General features: G+C 33.9%; 1 protein-coding gene across 1 annotated transcript; it reads left to right on the top strand.

The window, feature by feature from the left end:
* The first annotated feature begins 1739 nt into the window (after window positions 1–1739).
* LIPJ (lipase, family member J) lies at window positions 1740–21615 on the top strand. Its single transcript, XM_011947897.1, has 11 exons — window positions 1740–1823; window positions 2245–2371; window positions 5454–5565; window positions 6262–6382; window positions 8814–9012; window positions 9539–9648; window positions 11144–11280; window positions 11646–11792; window positions 17219–17290; window positions 20277–20348; window positions 21316–21615. Exons 2-11 carry the CDS (start codon window positions 2313–2315, stop codon window positions 21547–21549), a joined length of 1263 nt encoding a protein of 420 aa, XP_011803287.1. The 5' UTR covers window positions 1740–1823; window positions 2245–2312; the 3' UTR covers window positions 21550–21615.
* Window positions 21616–25563: the final 3948 nt, after the last annotated feature.

The raw sequence follows: 25563 nt of genomic DNA, 5'->3' as shown, positions 1-25563 counted from the left end.
ATTAAAAGTTCAGATTTCTCTGAAATTAAAAGCTTAATGTGATCACAGCCATAGCCCTAAAATCTCAAAATCGTGAATCTGGAAAGGACATTTGCAGTAATCTATTTCAACTGTCCTCTGCACCATTTTATTCATGTTAATACAGACAATAAGTTCAAGTGAGTTTGCCCAAGGTTACCTATGAACTCAATGGTGAAGCAAGGGCAGGCCTTCATGGTCTTCTGAGTCTGCTCTCCTGCTCTTTTCCATCCTTTCCAGCTTCCTTATTTCTATTAATAATTTGATCATCATGGACAATGAGACTTGAAACTTCATAATTATCTTCAATAGTTTCTTTTTTCTTATCCTTGATACCTATCAGTCCTCAGGTCTTTTTGACCATTTCTTTATTGTCTCTTGAATCATCCAGTCACATCAGATCGTACAACAGAAAAGTTACTCAAATTCCATTTCCACCACCAATGGTAGAAAACAATGAACAGAATATGGTCAAGTCAGAACTTCTTCTTCACTGCACTCTGCCCACTGTGAACATTTAACATTTCAAAGAGTAATTGCCAAAAAATGAATTCACTACTTGAGTTCAAGCCATCAGGTTTTTTCTTTTTTCTTTTAAGCCAGTCAAATTTAGCAGTGGAGGGCTGTATACCAACTTTAGTGACACTAATGTTAATAAATTCTGATAACCCACTACCATCAGACCAGTTCAAGCCATCAGTTCTTACTTGAATTATTACTGTAGCTTTCTAACTAGTCTTCCTACTTCCCAGTTCTGCACCTAGCTTCTAGAAAAGTCATTACCATCCTCAAAAACTTTCTGTAGCTCTCAGTTTCATACAGAATTAAGTTCCACTACATTAACTTGGCATAAAAAAATTCAATAATATATTCTCATCCTACAGTTATCACTTACTTTTGTATCTTCATTTGTTCTGTGCTATGGCTAAACTGAATTTCTTTCTTTTCCTTGAATACATCCTGAGATTTTCCACTTATCTATGGCAGAAGAAAACCTTTACTTACACTGTTCTCTGTGTATACAGCATCCTTTTTGACTTGCATCTCCTGTAGTTGTGAATTCTCATTAATACTTCACTGTCTTTTTGCTTTCTCCCTGTGATCATACGCTCTTTCAAAAACAGTTGTCCAGAATTTTGGATTGCTATGGTCATCAAATGGAAGTAGCCATAGCGGTTTGCAATTTCTCATTACGCCCCAACCTCCAGAATGGGTTACACCTGATTTCACAGTTAAGCAAGTAATGGGTCCTTGGTTGACTACCTAGCAGTAATACAGCTTTCTGGAAAGGTAAGAATGACTAGATGACCTAGAGAAAATTAGGGTTGCAAGATAGGTGAGACAGTCCCCATGTCTCATATTTATTTTTCCTAATCACCATGACCTTTTCCCTTGACGTTTTTCCTATTCCTGATCTTTTCAAGGCTGACTCCTTGAATGACTTCATTCAAATCAGCTTAAAAGTCACCTAAAAGAGGTCTTCTCTAACCACTTGACCTGAAATAGCCACCCAGTGCCTCCCTATTCCATTACATGATGGAAAAATGAATGCTTTATTTTCTTCATCTCAATCCCTTTTAGAAGTAATCTCACTTTTTTGCCTGTTTACTTATTTATTATTTATTGTTTTTCTCCTACTAGAATTTAAGCACCAAGAGGATAGAAATTTTGTCATATTCAATACAGTTTCCCTGGCAACTAGAATCAAATTTAGAATTCTCAGAGACTATAAGAGTTCACTATCTGTTCGCTAGAAGATATACAAGACTTTTGAGGATAATACTTAAATCAAGATAGGCCAAATGGTAATTCAGTTGGATAATGATCAGTGACGTTGAGCTTTTTTTCATATGTTCGTTGGCCACGCAAATGTCTTCTTTTGAGACCTAACAATACTTTTAAGACTGTTGCTTCTATATTTGAACTCCTTGAAGTCATTATAGACTGCATAGTCACTACTTGTTGCTGTTATTACAATAACTGCCAGACAGAAAAACAAATCTACTTCAGACTTTTAAGGAAGTTTCATATCTTAATAATTTTAATTGCTTTTTAATGGACACTAGCGGGAAACTATCACTGACAACTTCTGTAGTGGTTTTCTCATTTTTGTCAAGATGTGAATGTATTTGGGTTAACATGTGGGAAAGAGGCTTGAAAAAAATCGGAAGCTGAATTTAGTATTGTCTTGAGCTAAATGTTCTCTCTATTTATTTTGTTTTTTAGTATAATATGCTTTTTCTTAGCTTTCCTATGACTCTACTTAGCAACTTTTGCTAAAAGAAACATAATATATGATTGACTACTTTGAAGACACATACATTGGACGCTTAAAATCAACAAAAGCAGAGAGGTATGATATAATACTTTTCATTGTTGTGTGTTGTACCTAGAGTCAAACTAATCATTTTAATGGCAGAAGCTAAAGAAACATAATTCTCAAGTCATCTTTTAGGAAATTCTATTGAATATTACAGATATTTGATATCTTCATATTTTGTTTAGGTACTTTTGCTAAATGGGTGACAGCTTTTAAAAATCATTATTTAAAGTTCTGGCAACCTCCAGTTTTAGCACTGTGGTACAAAACTGCACTTTTTACTCACTTTCACCTTTGACTGCCTTATGAAAGTTTGCCTCTCAGCAGAGCAAAGCACCAGTGATTTGCTCCATGGAATAGTATCTCACCAGGTAGCCAGCATGGATGGAAAATTATGGCAAGTAACTTAAATTGAAGTAATAATGATTACCTGCTCCATTAGGTACAAGGTTTACAGGCCAAGGTAATATTTTAATCTAGTAGTGGTGATTACTTCTATGATATCTTGCATGAACTTAATAGCAAACCATTTTATCCAAATTATTATTTCAACATGTAAGTATTGGAAAAATTATTGTTGAGATAGTTTACATTATCGTTTTTTGTAAACCTTCAAAATCCAGAGTGTATTTTACATGTATAAAAGATCTTAATTCTGGAGCTAAATTTGTATTAGACACACTTGAGGTGTTTTTGGATTTCATAAAATTTACACCTAAAACAGTAGTTTCACATACCTAAATTGTTTGAAACATATTTAAAAGTTTCAGTAACTGAATTGACTATCAATAAATCATTTTCTCTTATATTTGCATGTACTATGACAAAATTATTTATCTTTTTTAGAAAAATTGATTAGACTTTGAAGTAAAAACGTATCAACTTAAAAACTCTATTTCTCCAAGTTAAGTAGATTTAAATAGCTCATGTCAACTTAAAATTATTAATATCAAATTCAAGTTTGAGTTGCAAAGCAACTCTAAATTTATTAATATCAACTATTTTTCTTGTAGTTTTGTAGCCAATTTATATAAATGCTGCTGTTTAGAATTAAAATCTGCATATTGATTCATGTTAGAAAAATGTATAAATCATTATTATTGAATTGCATTATGGAAAGTTTTCATTTCAACGTAAAGTCTAATAGCTGTTTATTAAGGTAATAAATGAGCTTTTCCATTCAGCATGATATGGATGAAAAAACATGTCATCCTGTCATTTTCTTGTTTTCAGTTATGGGATATTTGACAAGTATTGCTTTTGTTTCAAGACAATCTTGAATTGGGATTAACAATACAGAAAATCTTATAAAAATTTAAAGTTGTGTTTAACAGAAAAATATTTTACACTGCTTTAGCTTTCATATTAAAATTAATTTAACTAAAATAAAATATTTAGTTTCTCACTGGCCACATTTCAAGTGCTCAATGGCCACATTCTAGACTTTAGTGAACTTTTTTACTACTTGCTTTGTATGACTGACGAGTCATTGCAAATAATAAGGTTAATTTCATTCAGTTAATTTCATTTCATTTCCCATTGGTGGTTATTAGGAGTACCACAACTATATGTCAAAGGCTTATACTTCTGTGTTTCCTTTGTATAAAAATATTAAAATTTGGGTAAATATTTGAGGCTATGAATTGGGCAGTCATAACCTACATGCCTGGAACAGTCCAGAGTATGCCTATTTTCCCAAGATAATTATCAATAGAATTTTATTTTAAAAGGTATCTTGTTTCAGATGATAGTCTATACATTCCTTCTAGATATAATGCAAAGCATTTTAAAACCTCAGCTAGGAAGCAAGCAGTGTGTAGTGATACATGTAGTTAATACATGTACAGACAGAGAACATATTCCTTCCCAAGCTATTTCCATATACTTATCTGAGACAGCCCATGAGGACAGAGGACTGAGTAGACTTGCTGCCTGCTGAGCACTTTTCCAAGAGTACAACCAAGGAGGAATATCTAAATGTGATTCCAAATGTTATAAAGTTTTTCCACGTGCAGTTAAATTAGCAGCTCTTGCTCTTCTCTTTGGTAGAAGATATTGGTAATGCTGTTTTAAACTTTGCTGTTGCCTTCAATGAAAACCACAGATATTATACCAAATATAAATACTTGGACCAAAGGAGAGAAGTGCAGCTTCTGTAAATTAGTTTTAAGTTAGAAAGTTTTTTTAAAAAAATGAATACACTTTAAAACTTTCAGAGCTACATATTTTTTTTTCAAGTTATCAGTGCACTGGAAACTGGACTAATAAATATATAAGAAAGACATATCAATTATGTGCATGTAAATTATGTCCCTAAATTGCTTTTATTTTGTTCTCTTGAATAAGGAGGATTGTTACATATTAATGTCAGCTATATGACAGGCATTACACTGATACATCATATCGCATTGATCAGATTTAAGTTTTATAACAATCCTGAGAAGTAGGTGTTAGTTGCATTTTGTAGGCAGGGAAACTGATGATCAGAGAGGTTAAGTAATCTGCTTTAAGTCACCTAGCTAGTGAGTGGCGAAGGTAGGGGTCTTATAATCCTTGGATTGTGTCCTTCTAGATATAGTGGTTGTCTTATTATACAAGGCTCATAAGATTAGTAAGTCATGCTTTTTGGGGGAGAATCTGGATGGCAGCCTCTGTGGGTCCCTGGTTTATTGTTTTAAGAAAAAACTTAAGAGTTCTGCCTTCGTAGAATTTAGGAGATTCAAAAATCACCTATCTGTAAAAAAAAAAAATGAGTTGCTGAATGAAAATTATCCAAGCTTCCAAATCTACCCTTTCTTTTAATATGTAATACATGATAAAGCTCTCAGAATTGGGCTGAGCAATACTATAATGGAGACTTCTGAGAGGGAATTTATCCAAAAAATAGGGTAGCCAGAAAAGCATGGACTTTGAAATTAAGCAGTCCTGAATCTGAATTCTGACTGCCAGTTATACATTGTGTGGTTTTAGCCAAGTTATTTAATTTTTCGAAGCCTCTGTTTTCTCACCTGAAAACAGTAATATTTCCTACCTCACAGAATTACTTGCTGCAGTTTTATAAATGGTATAATTTGCTGCAATTTTAACTGTGTAAACATCTTCCTTTTATATATAGGTCCCAAATGTGGTATCTTTTCACAATGATGTATTTTGTCCGAATTCTTCGAATTACCCATGGTGTCTTTCAAAATCAAAGATCTGCGAACCCTGAAGCAGATATGAATATTGTAAGCTGTTAGAAAATAAATCTGTACTGCCGAAATAACAGAGAATGCTACTCTTCAAATTTGGAATTTTAATTTAATAGATTTACAGTCAAATGTACATATCTATATTCACATTCTATATGTTAATGTTTCTCATCTGCTATTCTATAGCTTAGTTTCTCCTTCAGCCTTATTCTATCTTTGTAATGAAAAATGTGTAAATATATTCATACCTTCACATATTTGAAATATATATTCATATATATGAGGGTATGAATATATACCTCCTTCTCTATATATTTACATATATACAAATTTCAGATATAAGATTAGATATACACATAGACATGCAAACATTTATGGATGCATGTATATTTTTAAATTGTGTATAGGCAGGTAGGTAAAAGTATGAGAGACTAGTAGTTAAAAAAGAAAATATTCTTGCGATATCTCTTTGAGGGTGGGGGTTTGTTTGTTTGTTTGTTTGTTTATTTTATTCTTTCAATCCCTAGTATATAAAACTGCTGCTCAGTAGGTGTTTAAAAAATATTTATTAACTGACTGAATCAGCAAATTAGTGAAAATAAAAATAGATAGGCCTGAGGTTGAGAGAGAACACCAAGTTTCATTATCACATAATGCGTTAGAAATGGCAAACCATTCAACTTTATTCGATAACAATTTTATGCTAAAAGATTTGCTTTTTTTTTTATCTAGAGCCAGATTATTTCCTACTGGGGCTACCCTGATGAAGAATATGATATTATAACCGAAGATGGTTATATCCTTGGCCTTTATAGAATTTCTTATGGGAGGACAGACAATAATAAAAATCTAGGTAATATTCAATTGAAGATGGATTGGTGACCATCTGGGGCCTGAAGTTCTTAATTGTTCTAATTGTCGGAGAATGTAGGACAAGAAAAGCACCTTAAGATTAAGTGAATACTTAACTTCCCATGTATCTTCCCACATGCCACAAGAAGATACACTGGCCTTCTGGTCACAGAGAGGTTGTGATGGAACACAAGCTGTTCTTCCCAGGTTTCTTTCATGGATCACTTGGCTCTTACATGTTGATTCTCTAGAGTTTTCTTTCTCTGATGAGAAATTAGAAATGCTGTGAAACACAATAACATTATTATGCTCTAGGTTTTGAAGAAAGGCTGGTGCAAATTTCCTTCTTTGTCTTTGTCATTCTCTCCGCTAGAAACAGCAGAGAGATGAGGTTGGTGGCAGCCTCAGGGCTCTTTATTCCAACACTAAGTACATTTGAATCATCAGAGTGTGGTGAAAAATGCACTGGAATTTGTTAGGAAGTCTGGGGTGTAATCCTAGATCTGCCACTCACTAGTAGAATATGTAATGGATTACTTTTGCTTATTCATATAATTACCCAAATAAAAGCCAAGTATTTTCTTTTCTCCTTAGCTTTTCTTCCTGAAAGAATGCTTCTTTCAGAAGGAAACAGAATGTGAAAAAAATAGAATGTTTCTTATATTATAGGGCATCCTCTCAAGTTATTTTGAACATTAAAGTGCACTTCAGAGAGGATATTAATTTGAAACGACCTTAATTAACATAATTTTGCATATTTATAAAGGTTACACCCAGTAGCAGAAAATCTTAACATAGATTTTATATAATAATAGTATTATCCCCCAAGCTAAGACCTCATTTTGCAAGTACTGTATTAAAGATTTAAAGATAATTTTAAAACACAGCAAGTGCCTTAGAGTGCTCTAAAGGCAGAGTCTGAGAGAGGGGTTCAGGTACATGTGACTGATTGGTGAAATACTGTCAGGAGGCAGTAATGTGGAAATTAGGATAAAGTAGGGTAAGGAGTTAAGGAGTAATATAATATGACTCAGCTTGGGGCTAGCTAAAAAATGATCTCAGAGAAGTTCAAGGTTCCCATAAAAATTACACTACAGAGGTGGTTCCACCTTGAGATTAGAGAGCCAGCTTTTTGTGTTCCTATGTCAGTTAATCATTGCCTGAAGGCTACCCCTAGAAGGAGGTGTGATCTCTTAGGTGAGGCAGTTCCAATTTGGCCAAGAAAGGAGCAATAGTAAGCCCTTAAAAAGCAATACTAAGGCCATAACTAGTATTCATAAATGTCCTCCTTCACCATCCATTCTGGGTTTCTCTACCTCTTAGCTAGCCTGCCTGATGAGCAATAATAAACCCTTAAAAAACAACCTAAGGCCATAACTTGTACTCATAAACATCCTCATCCACAATCTATTCTAGCTTTCTCTACCTCTCAGCTAGCCTGCCTGATAGGGTAAGCTAGGCCCTCATCCTTAGGGGCTAAGATATTCATATCAGATGATGGTTGTACTTGTTCATGTACAGTTAAAACCGGGCATAGAAGTAGGAAAAGATGACCCAGTGGATCACCTGAAGAGCAAATGTATTTCTCCCTTTCCTCATTTTGTATCAGCAGACCTACTTTCTTATGATGATAAGGGTCAATGAACTTCCTGGTCTTCAGTAATGAAGAGCCCACAGTGACCAGGCAGTGGTCATAGCTTTAAGTTTGTTAGGATGCTTATAGTGCCTTGGTGGTAGCATTTTCTCTCTGGAGACCAGGGCCTCTAGAGATGTAGAGGCTGAAACTGTGAGAACAGGTCCCTAAGTGGGTTCCTAGGAGTAATGGCAAGCTCTTGTTCCTCAGACTCCTGTGTTCTACTTACTGGGTTATCACAAATATATTCTCGCCATCTTTAAAAAATGTACAATAATTCCTGAAGGATAGTGCCCATGCTTACAGAATGTCATCTCTCAGCTGGATTTTTCCTGGCTGGCTTTTACTGAGCATTCAAGGGCTTATTTCATTCTTCTATCAGGTTGGCAGCCTCTTGATGGGAGTTATATGGTAGTATCAGTGGATACCATTGCCATGTGCCAATGGATATGTCAACTTTGCTATGTAATTGATCCCTTATTTAAAATGTGTTACTTAAAATGTGTATGAGTGCTCGAATTACTATAAAATGTTTGATTATTCTCTTTCACTAAAATGTATATATTTAAGTGTGATGTGACCTAATTGCTCACTTGGTTATTTGAAAGACATCCGTTAGTGAACTGTATTAAACAGCTCTATCATACAATGGGATTAAATCTTAGTAACTTACCCTACTTATGAAAAGAATTTTTAAAAACTTTAAACTGTCATGTACTAAAAGTTTGAATTTCATATAAGAGATTTTCATATAGATAACCACAACATTTATAAAGAATTTTCTACATTTATTTTTCAGCTCAGAGGGTTGTTGTATACTTGCAACATGGTTTGCTTACATCTGCCAGAAGCTGGATTTCCAATCTTCCCAACAATAGTCTGGGCTTCATTCTGGCAGATGCTGGTTATGATGTGTGGATGGGAAATAGCAGAGGAAATACCTGGTCCAGGAAACACTTGTACCTGGAAACGAATTCCAAAGAATTCTGGGCTTTCAGGTACAAATAAAATGAAGTAACATTTCATTTTATAAGTGTATACAAATTTTTCATTTTGAATGAAATAAAATAAAATTTAGGTCTTACTCTTTTCACAATTTAGGACTTTCCATAGACCATTACAATTTATGTGAATTTTGGCTTGAAAATTAAAGAGTACTTGTGTGATTTTGAATTTGTTACTTATGTTTCAGCAATAATCTTTATTTCTTACTTAGTACCTTACTGACCAACCCTATCCTTCCTTTGACTACTCTTCTACTCTATAACTCATATATTTTGTCTACCCTATTCTGTTTTTCATATACAAACACCCTCTTTATAAGACTGCCTTGTGATTTTATTTCCTTGACTTTGAGTTCCCACAGAAGTCTCTATTTAGAAGATACATTATACCATATAACTTCCTGATTAATAACAAAAGACAGTAGAAAATTGCCTTTATTCATTCACCTATTCATTATTTTCAAGTATTAACATAACATTAGTAGAAAGTGCTATTTTTATTTTCCTCTTTCTTTTGTAGTTTTGACGAGATGGCAAAATATGACCTTCCAGCCTCCATTGATTTCATTGTGAAGCAAACCAGACAAGAGGAAATATTTTATGTAGGCCATTCACAGGGTACTACTATTGGTATGCCAAGAAAGATTATTGCTAATATCCCTTAATTTCTTTGTTAATGTTGTGCATATACTTGTTAAAGTTGTAGATAAGCTTCTAGACCTGTAAGTAAAACAAAAACTGTGAGATAAACATAGTATAGCAGAATGTCCTGGAATCTTACATGCTGCTTTGATCCCACATGGAGTCTTCTCTAGTCAGGAGGAATTCATTGTAAAGACAAGGTTGGTTGTGGTTTTGTTTGTTTCAAATTGTATAAAAGTTGGATATCTATGTTATTTAAGATCAAAGTGAGATTGCCACTATTATGTGTTCTACAAATAGAACTTTCACATTATTTTTCCTTTCAAAAATGTAGCATAGGATTTTATGAGTGGAAAAGATGAAAATCTATGTATGTTTTTGCATTTAGGACTGATCAAACTTAAGAAATGCACAAAAATCAGGGAATTCTTTCTATATTTAAACATGACTAGAAAAGAACTTTAATCAGAACTCTAATGCCTGTCTAATATATAACAACTTTACTTTCAGAAATAAATTACCTATGACCTAACATAATTCTCTTGCATGGTACTATAAACCTCATTACTCATGTTGTTCTACTTTGCAGGGAGAAAAAGCCATCTTATAATAGAAGCTAATATTAAGTAAATCGTTTCTAAGCTGAAGACAATAATTTTCTTATAGAAATAATCCACTTCCTACTACAAAAAGCATGTTGAGTAACAACCTAATCCCATTTTCTACATATCTTTTCTCTGACATGTATTAACCATATATGTGACTTTTAGTCCAAATTCTCATCAACTATTCAATTATCTAAAACGAGGAATGCCTGAAAATGTAGAAATAAGAAAAAAATGAGTAATGAGTGTTGGAGCTTGTTGACTTATCACATGATACATAATTCTTTGGTTGTTTGGCTTCTCAGAACCTGACCTAAATAAATAAATAACCAATCAGAATATTGACGTGTAAGTAGATAGCTTGATAAGACGGCAAAGGGAAAAATGACTATTTTCACATTAATGCCTCAAAACTACCAATAAAATAAGATGCTTAGTATCCTCTGTATAAGATGATAAGGAGTTTTAAAATATATTGAAGATAAATGTTAAAACAATGGGACATTTATTGAGCCTGTCACCTAAAGTGTAAAATTCACCTGTCTGAAAATTCATGTTTCATTTTCACCATTGCAAGTTATAAAAAATGTTCAATATTGCTCCTGATTTTTAAACTATGATGTTACATGTCTGATTTATTGCTAAAGTGTCATTCTTTATGGTCTATACATTGTAGAAACCCGAATTATCAGCATTATATTATGACCAATATAATATAATATACTGGGTGATTTAAAAATGTTTGATAAGTGAATTAAGAAATAGTTCATTGTTCAGAAACTATTTTTGAACTTACTGTTATTCTCCTTGGTGTCATCTCTTACATGCTAGTAATTGCTTAAGAATAGCTTACTAATTTATATCTTACTTTATTTTAGGTTTCATAACATTTTCTACTATACCAAAGATAGCTGAAAGAATCAAAATATTTTTTGCCTTAGCACCAGTTTTTTCCACAAAGTACTTAAAAAGTCCTTTAGTTAGAATGACATACAAATGGAAGTCAATAGTCAAGGTATGTTCTACCTTTATTTTATGTCATTGATAACCCAAAGTGATAATTTTATGCTTTCAAATAAGAGATCTTGACTATATTCAGACAACCACAAGTATGAATTGAAATTTTTGGTTTCATTTACACTAGATTCCTAACTTTGTTTCTACAAAGGAATACAATTTTACTTATTATAACTTTAGAACCTCACTGTGAGAGGAAATCCAGTGGCCAAACCACCCTGCTTCTAAGTTTTTTCCTTTATTTGAAATTTTCAAACTACTGTGAGATAATTTGTTTGGTTTTATATATAGTGAATTACGACAACATTTCTTTAGTACTTATTGTGGTCATCCAAATGTGGATACAATAAATTTATTTTACAGGCTTTTTCTGGCAACAAAGAATTCTTGTCTAAAACCTCATTTAAAAAATGCGTTGGTTCAAAGCTGTGTCCACTACAGATTTTTGATAAGATTTGCCTCAGTATCTTGTTTATGATGTTTGGATATGACTCAAAAAACTTAAATATGGTAAGAACAAGTTGAATTTGAAATATGTATATTTTCCAATATTTGAAAAGTATAATAATAATAGTGCTTGTGTTATACCTTGTGTCATTTTGTGTTTCATCCACATACACTAGTCGTCAGATTCTTAGCCTATCTGATTTTATGACTATATCAACATTGTACAACTAACTTGCATTAACATGCTAGGATTGTTTTACTTGCATATTTGTCTTGCTGTCTGTAAATATTAGAGAGCAGCTGATGTGATGGGTATCTTTATTGACCTTTGCTACTGGGTATTAGTCTCCTGAGACTTCTAAGATTTAGGTCCTCTTCTATTCAGTTGTTTCCTGTAACTCCATAACTCCTCCTGCTGGTTCCTAATACTCCTTCCCATTCTTGTTGATCTTTCCATAATTAGAATTAGTGCCTGCCAATTATCTTTAAGTTTCTAGCTTTTATCAATACTCTTGGAGTGGGAAACCATTGTAGTACTCAAGGTACTATTACCAAAACCTTTGGATTGATTGTGTATAGGTTCTCTTAAGGATATAGGCATTCATTCTAAGCGTTTCTCATCACATTATTTAAAGATGCAGATTTGGCAGAAGCAAATGTGCCATTTGGACTAGAGGTTAGTTCTTGTACCTGGACCTTTTAAGAGCTTCTCAAAGAGAGCCAATATAGACATTCAAAGAAAGAGAGGTATTCTCTTAATTCCCAAACACACTTTTATGCCACAAGGATATGTTTGTTGACTTTGTTGATTTTGTTCAACCTTATCTTATTTTCAGAATGCTATAAGAAACTCAGTTCTCATCTTTTCCACCCACAAAGATATGAGCAATGTACCTTCTGCCAGAGAAGGCAAAAAGGATTACTTCCATATCCCCCTATTTTTCTGTTCATCTAGTGCTAAGCACCTACTATGGGAGGCCTGGAAGAATCATAAATACAATGTTTATTTTTACTTATCCATTCATTCTATGTTTTAGGTAGTATATTTGGCCAATTCTATATTTTTTGTAATTATAATGTGATGTCTCTGAGAACTCTTTTTTGTGTGTAAATTATTAGAAAAGCTTATACTCTGGTTTCCTAGCCTTCAAAACTGTGGCATTTCTTCTACAACAGAAGTTGACAGTGTTGTAGATTGTAATATGACTGTGTCTTAATTTAACTGGAATTGTAGGAAGTTGGAAGAGAAAATTTTCATGCACACTGTGTTTGGAAATAGTTAATTGTGAAACTGTGGTTCAGCTTGAATCAGTCTCTTGAGCCTAGCAAGATCTGTGGAGGAAGTAGGGTCTGGCTTAAAATTGTTTGCTTAGAGCCAGTATGAAAAAACAAAAAAGAATCTGGTAGTTTGTAAAAAGGCAGTGAGTGGAACCTGACCGATGTCACTCGGGTGTGGAAAACCAACCAGAGAATCGAAAGCAAGTCGTGAGAACTGAAAGCAAGTCATGATGCAAGGAAAAACAGATGACAAAAATGCTCACAATACTTGGAAAATGTATCCTCAAGCAACCAAAGTTTTGACCTTGTCCAGGTGTTATGATTTTTTGATGATGATTTACAAAAAGAAATTCTAACTCTTATGAAGGGAAATGAGCCTGAGATATCTGAGTACAGCTGTCAAGGGTGTGTGGTTACTATTTAGGTCCCTTTCAGGAAATGGATTCCTTCTTATCTTTCTGATAAAGGTGAAGTAGAGACTCTGGTAAACATTTCAGATTGCTCACAGATAGGCCTGACAGGTGTTTATGAAAGCTACTGTGCACTTCTTCATATGGAAGGTGAACAGAACAATGCAATTTAGGTTGTATAAGCCTCTGACCTACATTAAGGTAAACAGTAGTGACCCATGATGGAAGGAATATCTGGAGTGTACCAGAAAACTAAGCATTATATTGGAGCTTATTTCAAACACAGAGAATAATTATAATTAGAGGACATAATAAATATCTGAGTTTTAATTATAGAATGTTTCTGTTAAAAATTTCTGTACAGGCTATTTAACATTTAACATTGTTCAGTCAGAACTTTATTTTTGACAGTTTCAAGTAGCCTGAATGGCAATGAAAACAAAAGAAATTTTCTCTTTTTTATTGAGGTACAATTGACAAATAAATACATTGTGAAATAATTGCCACAATCAAGTTATTAACACATCTGTCACCTCACAGAGTCACATTTTTGGTGAGAATGCTTAAGATCTATTCTCTCAGCATATTTCAAGTATACAGTACAGTATAATTAGCTACTCACCATGCTGTACATTAGGTCCTCAAAATGTATTTACTATATAACTGAAAGTTTATACTCTTAGACCACCATGTCCCCATTTTTCCTACCTGCCAGACCCTGGCAACCATCATTTTACTCTGTTTCTATGAGTTCATCCTTTTATCTATTTATTTAATATTCTACATAGGAGTGATACCATCGAGTATTTGTCTTTCTCTATTTGGCTTATTTAACTTACTAATGCCCTTCAGGTTCATCTATGCTGTCACAAATGGCAGAATTTTTTTTCTATGATTGATTAATATTCTACGTATATATATATGTGTGTGTATATATACACACATGTATGTGTGTGTATGTGTACACATGCATACATATATACATATATACGTACATATATACATATATGTGTATTAACAATATTTTCAAATCCATTTTGACAGTCTTTGCCTTTTAATTGGATTATGGTATTTAGTAAATTTGTTTTTATACAATTATTAAGATTAGATTTATGGCTATCATCTTGCTATATGCTTTTGATTTGTCCTATCTGGTGTTCTTTTTATTTCACATTTCTTGACTACTTTTGTGTTTCTGAAATACTTTTTAATACTTTATTTTATCTTATTTTGTTACAGCTTTAAAAATATTCTTTATTATTCTCTTAGAAATTATAAAATGTATCATGTATTATTACTTACATTAAATTTGTGTTTATATCCACATCCTAAATAATGCAAAAACTTTATACCAGTTTAACTGGGATTCACCATTTGGGATACACTGAGCTTCTTTCATCAAATTTAAACATTCTCAGCCATTAGTATTTCAATTATTTTTTTTCTTTCAAAATATTGGACCACCTGACAGTGGCCAACATCTTTCCTTGCTCTATTTTTTTTTTTTGTGCTTAAGTTTGAATATTTTATATAGTTTTGAATTTGAGTTCAATAATCCTGTCTTTTGCTGTGTGTAGTCCGCTTTTAAATCCATCTAATAAATTTTAACGTTTATATATTATATTTTTATTTTGAGTGTCCATTTGACTATAAAATAAATTCTAATTATCTGTTAAAATATTCTTCCTTTATGACCATTTTAAACTTTAAAAAATATTTTATTTAACATATTAATCATACTTTATTTTCAAGCTTTTGCTAACTCCAATGTTTGCAGCATCTCTGCATCTGCTTTTGCTGATTATTTTATGTCCTTATTGTTGGCTGTGTTTTCCTGTTTCACTCTGTGACTAGGATTGAATGCAAGGTACTGTGAATAGTATGCTGCACGTTCTCTTGGTTAAATTACTGTCTTAGTGCATTTTGTGTTGCTGTAATAGAATACCCAAGACTGGGTTATTCATAATGAACAGAAATGTATTGGTTCACACTTCTGGAGGCTGGGAAGTCCAAGATCAAGGCACTGACATCTGGCAATGACCTTCTTGCTGTGCCACCACATGGTGAAAAGTGTAGGGCAAAGAAGCAACAATGAAGCAAAAGGGAACCAAACTCACCCTTTTATTTTATTTTATTTTTTATTTTTTTTGAGACGGAGTTTCGCTGTGTCACCTAAGCTGGAGTGCAGTGGTGCGATCTCAGCTCACTGCAACTTCTGTCTCCTGGGTTCAAGCAATTCTCCTGTCTCAGCCTCCTGAGTAGCTGGGACTTCCAATGCATGCCACCATGCCCGGCTAATTTTTGTATTTTTAGTAGAGATGGGGTTCACCATATTGGTCAGGCTGGTCTCAAACTCCTGACATCAGGTGATCCACCCACCTCGGCCCCCCAAACTGCTGAGATTACAGGTGTGAGCCACTATCCACAGCCTCAAACATACCCTTTTATAATGGCATTAATCCCATCCATGAGGGCAGAGACTTTATGGCTCAATCACCTCCCAAAGATCCCACCACGTACCACCACCACAATGGCAACCAGCAGGAGTTTAGGAGGGAGCAAACATTCATGGCAGTTACCCTCTCAAGAGTTTTGGCTCATTTAGCTAATTGTCAGTGCCCATTTTTAGATTTTTTAGGGTTGGTCTTATTTTATTCACTTTTCGTTAATTCAGGAGACTACTTCTGGCAATCTATGGCCTTTAGTCCAACTCCATAGCACCCACATAGACTGATTTCTGTTTCTTCTGCCCAGCAAGACTGCCGTACTCTATTTGGCTCAATTCCCTGCACCGTATTGGAAAATGTCCACAGGATGAAAGTTGGGATTAATGAAAGGTTTGCTTCCTGTATTTTTATTCTCTTCAGGTTCCTGTCCTCTGGTGGTTGCTTTACAGTTTCTGTAAACCTGAACACTTGTTTTATAGTTTGCATCCGATAACATAAAAAATATTTGTGAGGGTTTTTAAAATAATTTTTATCATTTTTGCTTGTCCTTACATGATACCTCTCTCTTCACATACTTGCTTTTCTTTGACTGAGTAGAGTTAACTGATTTTGAGAAATTTTTACCAAGAATTGGAATAGTAAGACAGGCCTTTTCTTCTTGTGGAAATAAATCTTGCTTGCTTTTTCAAGGCACCTGAGATCACTTTGAGATCAGTACTCTACATGTCTGGTTCACTGAGGTTCCCAGGGACTATCTAGGGAATGCAAATATAGACTGCAGATTAACATCATGGCTTTACCTTGTGCACTATAGAATTTGAGGCCTTTATGGAGAGTGTTTCTTTTTAAAATCTTTCAACTTTGACAGGCCTTAGACTTTGATTTTTTGTTTTTTTCAACAGCTAAGGTCTCAGAATGAAACTTTACATTCTCTGTGACTGACAACCTTAAACAAAGTGACTTTAGTTCTTTGTTTGTCTTTGGGGGTTATTTCTCTCTTCAATTTATTTTAGTAATTTACTTCTATCTTGTTAATTCTTTCATGCTTTCAAAAGGTGTTTGTGTATGTGTGTGTATAGGCCTGTGTCAGTCACATTTGATTGTTTTCAGTAGGGTGAGTGACAGATCAAATAACTTAGAAATTCAATAATGGCGTCTATATTAACGTAAAAATTGTACAATTGAATAAGTACATTTGTATATTTAATTAAAATATAATTTGATGATTTGTTTATTAATATTAATTTTAAAATAACCTAATTTTCTTGAAATAATTTAGTTCAATAAATATTAAGAGATTATGCTTTCTATGATTCAACTAATATAAAAATGCTTTTTTTTTAAAATCCCTCAGAGTCGTTTGGATGTGTATTTTTCACACAACCCAGCAGGAACATCTGTTCAAAATATGCTCCACTGGAGTCAGGTATAACTGCTAAAGTGCATTTCAATACAATTTAATTTACGCTACTCATGGTTTACCTCATTGTTCTAGGGATCATACGATGGCCATAGAGTAATAAATTTATAAGGATAAAATTAAATTATTATATATTTCTATAATTCCTTATAGTTTATAAAATATTGAGGCCAGGTGCAATGGCTCACGCCTATAATCCCAGCACTTTAGGAGGCCGAGGTGGGTGGATCATCTGAGGTCAGGAGTTTGAGACTAGCCTGGCCAACATGGTGAAACCCCGTCTCTACTAAATACAAAAATTAGCTGTGTATGGTGGCACATGCCTGTAATTCCAGTTACCTGGGAGGCTGAGGCAGGAGAATCACTGGAACCCACGAGGTGGAGGTTGCAATGAGCCAATATTGTACTGCTGCACAGAGTAAGACTCTGTCTCAAAAATAAAGAAATACATAAATAAAAATAAAATGTTAGTATCATAATTTAATAAATCCTCTAAACCTAAGTAGTGTTACAGCAATATAAATATCAGTTTTACAAATGAGAAAATGTTACAACAGCATACTAGGGATTATCTAGGCCATGTCCCACAATTGACTTGCCCAATGCTTGAAAACTATTCCACTTTTAAAAATCTGACTGGAACACAGTTAGTTATCCTGATGCCTACTCTGAAACACTTTCACTAGACTGCACTTTCTCCTCTGTTAAATTGTTAACTCCTGAGGACCATGAGAAGTTTATTCACTTTTGTATTTCCAAGGCCAACAGTTCTTAGCATATAGTAGATACTCAACTAATATTTGTTCAATTAATGATATTGATTAAAAAAAAACTACTGTGAATGCAATCTTAATGTTGAAAACCAGGATAACATAGTAGAAAGAAGACTTTTCTCAGATCAAAAGACCAGAAATTAAAACCTTTCTCTGGACCTTAGTGGCAGGGTGACATTGAGCATCTCATTTAATCTTCCTGAATCAGTTTCCTTTATTTTTAAAGTGAAATTAATAATTATCTGATTTAACTAAGAAAAATATTGTAAGAATTGAAAAGGCTAATGATTATAAATGTTCATTAAAGTTAATAAACACTAGGTAACTTTAAAGTATGGTTAAGATATTGGGTAAGGCTTTTTCATTTACAAAAAGTTTAAATCTATAATGTAATTGATTTGATATAAGTTACTGAAAACATTTATTGTAACTTACATTTAGGTAAGATAAGCTATACTTTATTCTCTGGTGATGGCTAGACTAGAAAAATCTAAACAACCTTTGCAATTATTTATCCATTGTAACAATATTTATTGCACACCTACTATGTGTCTATACTATTCTGTGTTCATGGGCTACATTAGTGAACAAAACAAGAACTCCTGTCATCCTCAAGCTTACATATTATTAGTAGGTATGTAGATAATAAACAGTAACCATGTTAACTTTAAAAACTATTATAATGTGTTAGAAGGGAATAGAACAATGGATAAATTGGGATAAAAGAGTAGGGAAAAGGTATTAGGCATGCTGAGAAGTAGGTTGTACTTTTGAATAGAAAGGTCAGGCCAGGTTTTAGTGAGATGGTGACATTTGGAACATGGAAACTTAGTGAAAGGAGGCAAAAATAATGAGTAAGACAGGGATCTGCATATCATTGTAAGGACTTTGGCATTCACTCTGTGTGAAGTGAGTGGGCACTGCATGATTTTGAGCAGGGAAGTGATATAACGTAGTTTACAGTTTTAAAAGGAACACATTGGCTGCTATGTTAAGTAGACTACAGTAGGACAAGAGTGAAAGCAGTGAGAGAGTTAGAAAATTACTGCAATAATCCAAATGGGAATGACAATTGTTTGGACTGATGTGTTGACAGCAGAGATGGTGAAAATGAAAGGAGTCTGAATAAACATATGTATATCATGAACATGCAGGCAACAAGGTTTAATGAAGGACCCTATAAGAGGTGAGAGAGAAAGAGAGTCTTGGATGATTCTAAAGTTTCTGACTTACATAAGGAAAAGGTAATATTGCCATTAAAGGAGATAGGGAGGTTTGATGATGAAGGTTTTGGAGGAAAGGTAAAATAAGTTTTAGGTATTTAAGTGATGACGTAGAGTAAGCAGTTGTATATAAGAGCCTAGAATTTAGGAAAGACTTACAAAAGAAGGTAAACGTTTTGAATATAAATGACATGTAAAGCCAAGAGAGTGAGAATACAAAAAGCCAGGGGTGAGAATGCAAATGAAGTGAGTATAGACAGAAAAGCAAGATCCTTTTGAGAAAGGATTGGGTACCGAGATCGGAAAAGATTAACAGGTCAGGTGGCAGAAACTAAATTGGCTAAACAAAGCTGAAAAGGAACAGAAAGTAAGAATGAAGATCAAAAAATTGTGGTATTCTAGAAGTTAGGTAAAGGAAAGATCTCAAGGATGAGGGAATGAACAACTATGTCAAATGCTGCCAACAGATAACATGAGAAAATTCCTCAGAATTGATCAAAGTGTTAGAAATGTCAAGGTCATAAGTAATCGTGGCCAGAAAGTGGTGGGGAGGCTATGAGTGTAAAGGGGTAAAGAAAAAAGTGACTTCTGGGACAAACTCTTGAGCCCTACTGTTTGAAGCAAGGTGTTTTAGGTGGGTGTTATCTTAGTCTTAGTGCAAGACACTCAGTGTTGACCTCTGTTGAAGAAGCTGAAGATTTGAGGAAGCCTGATGTTACTTCTCACAAGAGGCCCTCCTTTGGGTAGAAAAAAGCCTTGGGTATATGTACATTTATATAAAGACAATGGAATTATTTCTTTAGATTCCCCTGCCCCAATCTCCAACCCCTTCCATTTATTTCTCTACTCAAAGGAAAAGAAGAACAAAGAAGCCCACCTGCATAAATACCAGCAGACCCAGTACAACGGGGGTATATATGCATTGCATGTTTAACTTGCTTAGCTGCCACTGTAATGAACACATGATACGGTCTTATTTTTTTGTTTCTCTTTCAGCTTTTAAATTCTACTCATTTGAAAGCTTATGACTGGGGCAGTCCTGATCTGAACTTGGTTCATTATAATCAGGTACATAATTCTCTATAAAAACTCTCTCTCTTCCTGATTTTTTAGATAACTTTTCTATAGATCAAGGATCAACTGTAAATCCCCAGAGTACAATAACACACTGATAAGGACCAGCAGATGAAGATAATATTTATTTGGATACATATTGTCACATCCAACCAAAGTGGCTTTTCCATGTTTTCTACGTATTTTAACAACAAATATCCTAGATAAGTCTAGAAAAGTTGACAGGCAGAAGAAGAAGTCAATGTCTCTCAAGAGGAAAAATACTGTGTTTTTTTATATCCATAGCTTTACACTTGGTTAAATAAGAAATAAAAGGCATAATATATTTATTGACCCTAAAAGCAGTTATGCTATTTAAAAAGATGAGAAAACATATATAATAATTAGGAAAAATTCGAAGTCAATGAGAATGTGGTAAAAATTGTATAATAACAAAATTATTGAAGTACTAGAACCCAAGTCTGTCTGACTTCAAAGTTTATGCTTTTCCTCCATACTTTTCTGTCTCAACTAAACTCCAGGCTGATGTGATCTGTTCATATAAAAGTCTGATCTTCATATAAAATTTGAAGATCAAATTCAAAGAGATCAGAGTTGACATGGACTGCCAATACTTATAATTTATTGACAAACATATTGACAGTAATACTGCCACAGAAAATTGACTTAAAATATTTCATATTTTATAAATAGTACTGAAATTATCTCTGTGAAGTGTTTGAATATTTTGAATTAGAACAAACTGTCTAGTTTAGATTTATGTATAACTTATTTTCAACTAAAACTTGTAATGCCTATTCATACTTTCATACCTTTGTTTCAACAGGTCCATTAAGTTGAATCCATTAGATTTGACTTATTTTAAAACAGTATTTAACTCATCATTTTAAACAATTAGTAATTAAAACCTTCTAATGTATCATCTCCTATGAAAACTGTTTTTTCATTCATTTATTTTTAGACAACGTCTCCATTCTACAACGTGACAAACATGAATGTGGCAACTGCAATTTGGAATGGTGAAAGTGACTTGTTGGCTGACCCTGAAGACGTTAAAATTTTACATTCTGAAATCACAAACCACATTTACTATAAAACTATTTCTTACTACAATCATATAGACTTTTTGTTTGGATTAGATGTCTATGATCAAGTTTACCATGAAATCATTGACATTATCCAAGACAATCTATAAAGAACCATGGTGCTGTGTGTTTAAAGATCTATATCATTCCTAATGAAATCCAATTCTTATTTTTTTAACTGTGTATGTTCTTTCATTTTTAAAACTAAAATATGTAGCTTTTCCATCTATATTCTCATTGACCTTAGGCCCTCCAGTCATTAAATCAGTGTCATTTATCATCTCAGGGGCAATGGCAGATTATTAATCAATCTAGGAAGCCTGTTGAGTTTCAAAATAGAATTTACATAACTTATATCAAAAACAATAATCTTTAACATTTTCAATTGCAGTAGATAACTTTTTAAGAAAGTTTTTTTCAAAAGTACATGGGCTTACATATATTATAAAAAATAGAGTTTTGAGAAATACTTGATGATATGAAAGCTAATGTTCCTCTATGCTAAATGAAGAGTAAAAACACTTTTCAAGTTTTATAAAGGAGTTTGGGGAGAAAAGAAAAAGAAAGAGAGCCTGGATGCCAATGCAATATTGCTGCCTTGTGATCATTTCAGGCAAAGTCCCAGATGTAGGGAGATCATAGAAACTGTTGAGGGGCTGTGCCTCACTTCCCAGAGTGTATAGCTTGAGAAGAGGAAAGTTGCCTTTTCAGCCTATTGTGTGTTAAGAGCAGCAATGGTTGAGTTATATTCCTAGGTAACTAGATCTGAGGCTGGACTCATAAAATATTATGCACTGTAGCTTCGTGCCTATAAGATCCAAGAATTTCTTCTTATATATGAGATGTGTAGATATATTCAAGAGAGTACTAGAAGATGGAAAGAGAAATAAGATTTGGAATGAAAGGATACTGTCAATAAATGCAACACATATAATAGGAAGCACGGAATGTGGCAAGACAATGGGCATCACCAGGACATGTACACTAAAACCTCTCTCAAAATTGCATGCAGACTTCCTGTTTCCGATTTATCACATAAGAAGATTAGAAGTCACCACTCAGTCCAAACAACAAATAAAAGTTCAGTAGACTGAAAAATCAGTAATTCCTCTTGTCAGTCTTTTTGACACTTAACACACTTTTATAAGTTTTACCTTCAGGAGCTTGATCAGGTTCTCACAGTAAATATTAGAGAAAAATTCTCTTGTGCTCTAGCAGAGAGAGAATAGAAACCATTTTGAAGTAGGTGACAACACTCTGCTCTTAACAAGGCCTATCCTCAGAAGAAACTAGTTAACCAGAGCCTAACCTGCAGGGTTTTATCAAAGCCTAATGAATCTGAAGAAAAGATCATACCCAACTCCTGCCTACTCTAGCAATCTCTTCAAAGTGGAACTGAGAAGCACTTCTGAAGTTCACAGTCCAGAGGCACAGGCACACTAAAAGCCTAAGACCTAACAATGGGACTATAGAACGCTTCCCCTCCCTCATATCTCACCACTATGTTACCACCTACTCTGCTGAAGGATGTTGTTAATGAGGAAGGCCATGTATGTGCAGGGGCAGGAAATATATGGGAAATCTTTGTACCTTCCTCACAATTTTGCTGTGAATCTCAAATTAGTCTAAAAAATAAATCCTTAAAAAATTGCATGCAAGGATATATGAAACGGGAAGATAAACTTTTCTTCGTTCCATTTCCTGAACAATGCATAACTTCTTGGGACATTTCTAGTCCCTGGGGAGACTAAGATGCTAAGAAGAAAGTCTAGAATTGAGTATGAATTTACCACATAAAGACTAACAAAAACAGTGCATAATTTGCTGAATTGGAGAATTAAGTTTTCTGCATTAAGCAAAACAGGAGTTGAAAGGCAAGTTCAGCTAGTTTTGAGGTTGCTAAATTTGTAGTTAACACATGCTTATGAACGTCTGAAATTATTATACAAATGAGGTAGCAAAATTGGGTCCAGAGGCAGGGAACCTAAGGACTTCCTAGAACTAAATCAAATGGAAAAAAAACCCCATCTCTACACAGCAAGAAAATAACTTGGTAACTGTACTTCAGCTATGTTAGGAAACATCCTCTTCATTTGCATAGGGTGTACACCAAGTAAATATGTTTGTAACTTCATTTCATCCTCTCCAATTACACAGGGCTTACACCAAGTAACCAATAGGAAACCTCTAGAGGATATTTAAATCCCAGAAAATTCTGTAACCAGGATTTTGAGCCGCTCGTTCAGGCCTGCTCCCACCCTGTGGAGTATACTTTTGTTTTCAATAAATCTCTGCCTTTGCTGCTTCATTCTTTCTGTTCTTTGTGCATTTTGTCCAATTCTTTGTTCAAAATGCCAAGAACCTGGACACCCTCCACCAGTAACACAAATACAAATTAAACATATAGATAGAGAAATAAAATATGTGTATAGGTTATTATGAATGCAGCTAGGGAAGGTAAATAATAACTTGCAAAATTATAGTTAAGGCTATGAAGAAGTCCATGTTTTCTTTGGTAAACCTTGGCACTAAAATAGTAGAGTACTGAGATTAGATACATCCTTAGATACATCTTTTTAAAGAGCTCCGGAATGTTAACATGGCTTAAACGTTACTTCAGTGGTTTCAAATGATCCTTCAAAGAAGGCAAATATGATGGGATAAAAATTCAGAAGAATTACTCATGTTGATATTTAAATAATAAATTGGAAGTCTCTGATAATGGTGGACTAAATAACTTAGATCTGGAAAAAGCATAAAAAGTATCTGATTGAAGACAATGGAACGCTAAAAGCACAATGAAGAATTGCAGTCAAGAAAAGGAAACCTGGCCAGGTACCTATTGCCTAGGCACATAGTCATCAAGTTATCTAAAGTCAAGACAAAGGAAATAAGAGCTGTGAGGCAAAAGCATCACATAACCTATAAAGGAAAACCTACTAGATTAACAGCAGGTTTCTCGGCAGAAATCTTACAAGCTAGAAAGGATTGGAGACCTATTTTTAGCCTCCTTAAACAAAACAGTTATCACCTAAGAATTTTGTATCCAGCAAAACTAAGCTTCCTAAATGAAGGGAAGATATAGTCTTTTCCAGACAAATGCTGAGAGAATTTGTCACTACCAAGCCAGCACTACAAGAACTACTAAAAGCAGCTCTAAATCTTGAAACAAATCCTTTGAGTACACCAAAATAGAACCTCCTTAAAGCATAAATCTCACAGGACCTGTATAATAATAACACAATGAATAAAAAAACAAGGTATTCATTTACATTCATAACATTGAATGTAAATAGCCTGAATGCTCCACTTAAAAGATACAGAATGGCAGAATGGGTAAGAACTCAACAACCAAATTTCTCCTCTCTTCAGGGGACTCACCTAACACATAAAGTCTCACAAAAACTTAAGGTAAAGCAGTGGAAAAAGATATTCCATGCAAATGGACACCAAAAGCAAGCAGGAGTAGGATTCTTATATCATACAAAACAAACTTTAAAGCAACAGCAGTTAAAAAAGACAAAGAGAGACATTATATAACGATAAAAGCCCCATTCCAAAAGCACAGTATCACAATTCTAAATATATACACACCTTGCACTGGAGATCCCAAATTTATAAAACAATTACGACTAAACCTAAGAAATGAGGTGGCAACACAATAACAATGGGGAACTTTAATACTCCAATGACAGCACTAGACAAGTCATCAAAACAGAAAGTCAGCAAAGAAACAATGGACCTAAACTATACCCTATGACAAATGTATTTAACAGATATTTACAGAACATTCTACCCAACAACTGAAGAATATACACTCTATTCATCAGCACATGGAACATTCTTCAAGATAACCATATGATAGGCCACAAAACAAGTCTCAGTAAATGTAAGAAAACTGAAATTATATCAAGTACTCTCTCAGACCACAGTGGAATATTCAATATTTATGTGGTAATCAAAATTGGACGTTTTTAGAAGCTAGCGTAGTTTGCAGGGTGGTGGAGGGGCGGTGGGCAGAGGATTTAGCTGTAGAGAAAAAGACCTTGTTTATTTGGGGCAGTAGCAGGCACCATTCCACAAAAAACTTAGCATGTTTTCTAGTTTTTTTTTTTTTTTTTTTT

Source organism: Colobus angolensis, unplaced genomic scaffold, assembly GCF_000951035.1.
Source record: "Colobus angolensis palliatus isolate OR3802 unplaced genomic scaffold, Cang.pa_1.0 Scaffold270, whole genome shotgun sequence".
Classification (NCBI taxonomy): domain Eukaryota; kingdom Metazoa; phylum Chordata; class Mammalia; order Primates; family Cercopithecidae; genus Colobus; species Colobus angolensis.
The sequence above is the reverse complement of the archived record's forward strand: the minus strand, read 5'-3'. Positions and strand labels throughout refer to the sequence as shown.

What these genes read in the sequence shown, in the direction of transcription:
- LIPJ (XM_011947897.1), top strand. Translation starts at nt 2,313, where the DNA reads ATGATTGACTACTTTGAAGACACATACATTGGACGCTTAAAATCAACA. An exon ending in AAATCAACAAAAGCAGAGAG is followed by an intron (nt 2,372 to 5,453) that starts GTATGATATAAT and finishes TTTTATATATAG; the next exon opens with GTCCCAAATGTGGTATCTTT. An exon ending in TTCACAGGGTACTACTATTG is followed by an intron (nt 9,649 to 11,143) that starts GTATGCCAAGAA and finishes ACTTTATTTTAG; the next exon opens with GTTTCATAACATTTTCTACT.